Below are 7500 nucleotides of genomic sequence, written 5' to 3'. Positions count from 1 at the left end.
AAATAAAGCAATTATATCCTAATTAGTATATTTCAGCTTTGTTCATTAATAATCATGTGCCTTGACAAGCATTAGCAGCATTATGATTTGTGGAAATTAAAACCGAGTTACATGATAAATGCCATGATTTTGATAATTCTGTCTGTTTATATCTGTGTCATGACCAGTCAAATTTTTATTAGTTGTTTATGATAATAATGTTTTAATGCAAGCCATGGGTCATCTATATTTATTCCTACATCCTGATTGATTCCCATTTTTAAGAATATACACTTCATATGCTCATTTTTTATGCTGTAAGAAAAGAAAATTAATGTTTTATAATTCAAGTTTTACTAAATTGCCTTTTGTGTTATTTGTACAATTCCCATTTTGGATGCATATTATTTTACAATCATTTAAAAAATAATTATTAGTACTTTTATGCTGCAAGTTAATGAATAATAGTTAATGAAAATATTAATTCATTTCAAACTTCCAGGATGGAGTTCCATACATTGGTAGCAGTGCAGGTACAAATGTGTCGACAGTGAGCATTAACACTACAAACGACATGCCTATTGTCTTCCCTCCAAGTTTTGACGCTCTTGCTCTGGTGCCTTTCAATATCAATCCTCATTATATAGATGCCAACCCGGGTAGTACTCATATGGGGGTAAGAATTCAAAGTTTTTAAGGAAAAGAAGAAAAAAATTATTTTTCTACTTTTTTCATTGATAGAATACATTTTGAAAATCATCCAGTAGTAATGATATCATTTAAACAATAACTACATAAAATTTGAAGACCTTGTGGCCTTCCAGTGATTAGATTAGATGCCAATTCCACATTTACTAGCTTTCCTGATGCTCATATACCCTTATATTGGTTCTAATCAATATTCTATGATGTTCCCATTATTAGATATAAATGTAGTGAAATGCATGAAACATTAGATAGAGAGGATGTGTTGATGGTAATGTCAGGAAAAGTTGTGAAATATGTATGGATATCTTAGCATCGTTAGGTAAATGTGGAAAGCGGGTATACGTGTAGCCCATCTATAGAAGACTAGAGATTCCTTAGACTTACTATTATTACTCAAGTAAATATCAATTGTTATGATTGTATTTAAAAATGATATTTTGAGATTATGATCATAAAAGTTGTGAGGTTAAAAGGAGTATGAAGAACAGTACTGTTAAAGTGTACTATTAAGAAAGTCTGAGGTTGACTATGATATTAAATATTTTACAGGAAACGCGTGAGGAAAGGATTAACCAGTACCATGAGATTCCAGGGACACCTCCCGTACTTGGACTTCGCGAAGGAGCTCTGCTGAAAGTGACAGGAGATTTGGCACTTCTCATGGGTCTGCATCCTGCTCGACTCTTTAGGCCGTAAGTCTCACATATCTCTCTATGTTGGTATACAACCATAAATCTCGCAAATCTCTCTTTAATGTTGGTATACAAAAGTATGGCATCAGGAGCAAAAAGTGTATACTTAGAGAAAAATAGATTGATAGGTAGATAGATATTAGAGATATACATATATGTATATGTACATATAATGCATGTATTTATTTTCGTCTATGAATTGACTTTAATACAAGAAAAATTTTAAGTGCAAATAGCTGCAAAAATATTTCTTCTATAGATATTTGTGATATCCCAAAAGTCGGTGGCAATTTCAGAAACTTAAGTGATAATGAAATAAGAGAGACCCTTAAGGGGAAGAGTCGTCGGTACGGGTCGCAAATTAAGATTTTTTCAAAATTTGTGTGTGGATACATGACCATGTGACGCACTCAGGGCGCCAGTTGCCAGATGCGTAACGCGCTCCTTTCCTTGGGTTAAATGTCCAGAGTATTTAAATGCCCTCGCTCTGCCACACCCCTTTTTGCTTCATGATTTGTTTTTCTTGTATTTTCAGCGTTTTTGGGGCTGTTTTTGCAAATTTCTTTGGTATGATACTGCTGTACGATAGTTTAGGCTGCGTTCAGCAGGCAGGCAGCAGCAGCAAGGACGGGAGAACAGTGCTATTGATAAAGTTGTCGGGAGTACATATGTTTTGTTTTCAACCTGTTGAAAACCTAATATGTCATTTATATATAAGAAATGTATAATATATGGTTTATGATGTATTATGATATGTAAATGACAGGGAACCAGGAGCCTTGACATCTGAAAGTATACTTTTCAGAGAACACTCCCACCTAACCTAACCTAACCTTTACATAAAGATGACCTAAAATTACCTGAACAAGGCCTGACCCTCTACCACAGGACTCCTATTAAAAGCCAAGGAATTGTCTAAGTAAATATTCACATTTGGTAATCATTGGTTTGACCTTTATGGTGTCATGAAGACGAATGACAAAAACTGCTATTTTCTCAAAATCATATTTTCACGCATGGTAGTAAGGTTAACTTTGTATGTAATTATGCGATTTTCATAATTCTTGTTGCAAAATGATCGTCCAGTTCATAGCTACTAACTGTAGCAAGGTCATGCATTATTTCCACCAAATACATTTTTGACTGAAAAAAATGATGGCGATTTTTGGATGAAAAAAAAGACGCTTTTTTGCAAGGTAACTGAAACAGTGTTGTTTCAGATAGATTTACATAAATGCTACATTTGGTACTCCTATTTGTTGACTAACTCTGGTCAGAAGGAAACTGCAGTACTATTCACTATAAGGAATCTATTACATAATTTGTGAATTCTATAATCTTGTGCTTTTTTTTTTTTCTTTCTTTCTTTTTTTTTCTTTTTTTTGCGCAAAAATTTTCGCAGCTTTTTCAAGTAAATTTTTTTGTGCATAAGCATCACATATCCATGCACATTGTGTAAAATAATTAATAACCTAGCTAAAAAACTAAAGCAAGGACCGGAAGAGGGATTTCGTGATCGTACCGACGACTCTTCCCCTCAACAGAACGCACTTTTGCAGTTTTGTTTTGTTTTTTCCTTTTCTTTCTTTCTTTCTTATGCCTGTTATGTGACAGAAAATTCATGAACAGTATTCAAATGAACATTTCTTGACTTTCAGAGGCAAGCAACCAGAGGAATTTCCTGTTGCCACAGACTTCTCATTTTTGTTGAAGTAAATCTTGAATTATTGTTTATTATATTTGAAGAAAATGCATGTGATTTCTACCATTAATGTCAGTCAGGTTTCTGGTTGTTACAAAACAAGAAAATCAAGAGCAGCTTTGTCTCCATGAATTTTAATACTTGCAGGGTAACAAGCAAATAGAATATGGATAAGTACTATACAGGTAATTGAAAACGAGTAAATTAAGGGGTGCTACAATACCATAGGTTTGTGGTCTACACAAAAGACACTACTAATTTGTTGTTCTTAACATTAGTTCCATGTAATTGTTATCAGTTTGTAAGAAGTTATATTTTATGCTTAATAAAGAAAAAAGAGCCTTCGTATATCTTTTTTTGTGGTGTTTCAATTGCATCCTTTTCATTACATACATGAACTGTTATTTTGTTGATTGTGGGGTAATTTAGGTATTTGATTTTTTTTCCTGATACTTGTTACTTGGTCATTTTCTATTGTAAAAGAATATTTTTCATTATTACACTTGCATTTACTACATTCCAGTATTGCTTATAATTAGTTATTATTACTGAAGGAAAACAAAGGAAATGAATCTTACTTAAAAAAACTAATCAACCATCACATAATAGTTGAGATTACATTGACTGTATTTATATCCATTTTATCTACCTTTTGCTAAACATGTCTTTGGAGGAAAAGACATCTAGAAAGAATGGAGCAAAAATAAAACAGCAAATCTTTGAACACTTTTATTGAAATTGTAGTAGTTAACATATTATATAAAGTTCTGTATCCATATCTACTTTAGGAGATCATTCTTGCTTTATCCACAAAGATTTTATCACAAAGTAGTATGAAAATAGAACTCGGCCAAAAATTTACTATTACCTCCTAAATTTCAAAAGAAAATATTAGTTATTTATTGAAATGCAGCTCTCATTCATCTAAATATTAACAGGACTATTGCTATCCCTTCTGACATTTACTTCCCTTTGCCATATTTGTGGAATGTTATGCTACAAACAATTATGATCTACCTGATTAAGTACTTGGGAGGAATCATGTTTTTAATTTTGTCTTATTCTCCTGTATATTTTTTCCTATAGAAAGGCAGTGGAATAAAAATATTATTTTGTCAAACTAATCACAGTACACACTAGAGTTCTAAGAATCACAAAATCTAAAAAAAAAACAAGTAAACCTTTCCCAGAGCTATCACAATGGAAAGTTTCACACTCCTAATTTGATCACAGTTGAGCGAGGAAGAAAAAGCATCTGTGTTTAAAGCTTCAACTTCTCTTTTCACAGCAATACACTTAAATGCCCTGCTTGGAAGATATACATTAACAAATATTTATGTAAGGGTCCTGGGTCCTGCTAGTGTATCAGCACAAATTTATCATTCAGGTCTATTACTTGGGAACCTTGCACAAAAGTATCGCCTTTTTCTATGGGACTAAGCACTGAGGTATCTAGAATAGCAGCCCAACTATACAATAATTAAGAGTTAATGTAAAATTCTTTTGTGTCTTTCGAGTCCAAAGTAATGAAACACCCGATCACTTGTATCTGATGCCCGAGAGGTGAGAAAGACCTTTGGTAAACAATGGCAGTTATGAAAAGGTTAAGGTAGTTTGGTCAAACAAGGAAATACTCGACGAGAAATATTTCAACCATTTTCTTATTGTAATCTTCCTTTCAGTTCTTTGTCGAATCAAAGAGAAGAGAAACTTCTTGCAAGAATTTTTTTCCAAGAAAATAAAGTAGTAATTAGATTACAAGTGAAATGAACTAATGTGTATAGGTTTGTTATTTCCTTTTCATTCTTCCTTTTCCTCTGATATAATTAGAATTATACATATACATACATGTTTAATTTTGAACACAACAAATAGGGCCCTCTGTATGTTATTAAATGAGAAACACCATATACATAAAGAACATTAATATTAAAAATTGGATTCTAATTTGCCCTAAATTGTATGCAAGTGTTATCTTTCCATATTTTTCCTTTTTTGTTATAATGGATAGACTTCTGATGTGGAAAGTGGTCCTTACTCCATAAACTCTTCCATATATTGTTATTCTGTCTATTGTTATTGTTATTGATGACCTTGATATAAAGAAAAAAAGAACCAATATTCACCATCACCCTTATATAATATAGTATTCATTAGTAATTAGCCAAAAAATATCCAGCTAGAGATATTTCCTGATCACACAAGTGGATTAAAGATTATCATAATCATCTACACTTCAGTCCCTTTTAATAATCTCTTATTCTAAAGAAAAAGTCTCACTCTAAGACATTATCCTATCACTTACATTTCTGATTTCATTACGAAAGACTCCTTCAAAACCAAACACAGGTATTCATAACATGAATACCAAGTACATGCCATACAACCTACAGTAAACATTAACAATTATATGAAAAAAATGAACTGACCCATGTGTATATTTCTACTTCAGTAACTAATGCATTAACTATCCATTTTCAACAACTTTCACTTGCTTCCCCAAGTAGCTTATCAGCTATCATGTTCATCCACTCCAGTATCCATGAAATCCAGGAAAGCTTTCTGGACTTCTCGAGGTAAAAACCTAAAATGGAGTGAAAATGGAATTATTCAACTAATACTTTTACATGTGGTTTCTCATGTAGGCTTGAAATTCCAAAAAAATAATAGTAATAATAAAAATATTTTATACATATATGCTCTAAAAAGATATTTCACAAATAACTTAGAGCACTGTACTAAAAAAGCATAACTCAAGAAATACTACAGCAAACTATAGAGGATTTGAATTCTAAAAGTAACCTGAGGATAGAGTACATGCAAAAAAATAAACCACAGCCTCATACCGCACAATAAAATGTATCAGTGCAGCTTGAAAAGGAATTAAAACCTCTGACTTCTCTAACTGGATAGCACTGATAATGGCTTCAGCAGCAGTCTCAGGAGTCAGCACAGGAGTTACGGAAGGGAATCTACCAGTAGAAAGTAGAACAAAGGTAGAAGGTAAGACAAATTATACAATTGTGCATGTATATCTAAAGTTCTTACTGCATTATCTTGTGACCATAGAAGTCTTTGGCAGGGATGCATACAACTTCCAGTTCCCAAAGGATGCCCTTAATAACCTGTTCAGCGCAACTTTTGGCTGTTGTTGTTGGGTTGAAGGATGGAAATCTAAATGGGTCAGGGTAATATTCATGATAAGTACCATAATATTCTGATTACATAAAGAGATTATAAATAAAAAAAAAATACATAAAAAAACTAAGAACTGTCATATTTTTCTTTTCTTCTTTTTATTCAACGCTATGACATAAAACCATTTAGAGTAAATAATTCATAGATGGTAAACACACAAAAAAAAGGATTTGTTTACAAATTAGGCTATACAGACCTTGGATAATGTACTGGCACCTGACAGTTTATGAGGGAGAAAAATTTAATGGTTAACACTTGAAATACAGGATCACACCAGTCCAACAAAATTCATATTTGTTCTATCCAATTGTGTGGTAATACAAGGCTTGTGTTAGTCCAGATCTTGAGAATTACGTCAGTTGAGTTTACTGCCTCTATAACAGGTAACTTACCATTTATAAGAAAAACACATAAACCAATGGGTATACTGAAAATACAATGCCAAAACAACAGAGAAAAATATGAATAAACATATACAAACAAATAAAATACAAATATAAATAAAGGAAAAATTACACTTACCATACATCAGATTTGCTGGCTAGACTATGGTCAGTGGAAAACAAAGTCTCTATGCCACATCACTTTGTCAACAAGAACAGCATTACCAAAAAGGATTTCTCCAGATTGAAAAAATCCATGTCATGAAATCTTGACAATAATACTCAAAATCTTAGTTACAGCCCTTTTTTTTTAACTAAAAGATTTTATGGACCTTTAAAAGTAAAGGCTAAAGGAACGTTACCTTCCCTGTTTGTTTTTTTTGCATAAAATTACCTAGAAAGTATTATATTCATATTCTCCTAGTCTACTTGTCTGTGTAAATATTACAATAAAATATTGGTCCTAGTCTCTTTAATAATACTGCCAAAATATATATCGCAACACATCAGTTGAATGCATTTGAAACTTAATAAGCAAATTTAGATGAACCGTATCCATGTTGACAAATGTGGAAAAGGTATGAATGAGACTGGATATCTTCACAATACAAGAGATGGATCTGACCGGTTTCGATTATGTCTTCATCAGAAATACATCTCTTGTATTGTGAAGATATCCAGTCTCATTCATACCTTTTCTATATACAAGCAAATTTAGGATTACAGCATCATGAAATGCAAAAGCTCACCTTATACGGGGCTTCTTTGCGAGTCCGGTGTCAACAACGAAAGGATGCACACACGTAAATTTAATGTTTGGATTTCGACCTCCATACCT

The 7500-nt window shown here is 32.4% G+C and overlaps 2 protein-coding genes across 8 annotated transcripts in view; one reads left to right on the top strand and one right to left on the bottom strand.

Moving 5' to 3' along the window:
* Positions 1–3437, top strand: part of LOC113800548 (alpha-aspartyl dipeptidase) — a 6727-nt gene extending 3290 nt beyond the window's left edge. For all 4 annotated transcript variants that reach the window (XM_027351331.2, XM_027351332.2, XM_070145079.1 and 1 more), the window contains exons 5-7: positions 482–655; positions 1237–1379; positions 3038–3437. In XM_027351331.2, the coding sequence (XP_027207132.1) occupies positions 482–655; positions 1237–1379; positions 3038–3095 (375 nt within the window). In that variant the 3' untranslated portion in view covers positions 3096–3437. The remainder of the gene's footprint in view (positions 1–481; positions 656–1236; positions 1380–3037) is intronic.
* A 360-nt stretch (positions 3438–3797) lies between these two features.
* Positions 3798–7500, bottom strand: part of LOC113800547 (epidermal retinol dehydrogenase 2) — an 11105-nt gene continuing 7402 nt past the window's right edge. For all 4 annotated transcript variants that reach the window (XM_027351326.2, XM_070145077.1, XM_027351329.2 and 1 more), the window contains exons 7-9: positions 7412–7500; positions 5928–6053; positions 3798–5665 (exon numbers count right to left, since the gene is read on the bottom strand). The exon at positions 7412–7500 is cut by the window's right edge and continues 29 nt beyond it. In XM_027351326.2, coding sequence (XP_027207127.2) covers positions 5593–5665; positions 5928–6053; positions 7412–7500 — 288 coding nt within the window. In that variant the 3' untranslated portion in view covers positions 3798–5592. The remainder of the gene's footprint in view (positions 5666–5927; positions 6054–7411) is intronic.

This window comes from Penaeus vannamei, chromosome 33, assembly GCF_042767895.1.
Source record: "Penaeus vannamei isolate JL-2024 chromosome 33, ASM4276789v1, whole genome shotgun sequence".
NCBI classification, from domain to species: Eukaryota; Metazoa; Arthropoda; class Malacostraca; order Decapoda; family Penaeidae; genus Penaeus; species Penaeus vannamei.
Note: the sequence above shows the minus strand (reverse complement) of the source record. Positions and strands in the feature narration are given on the sequence as shown.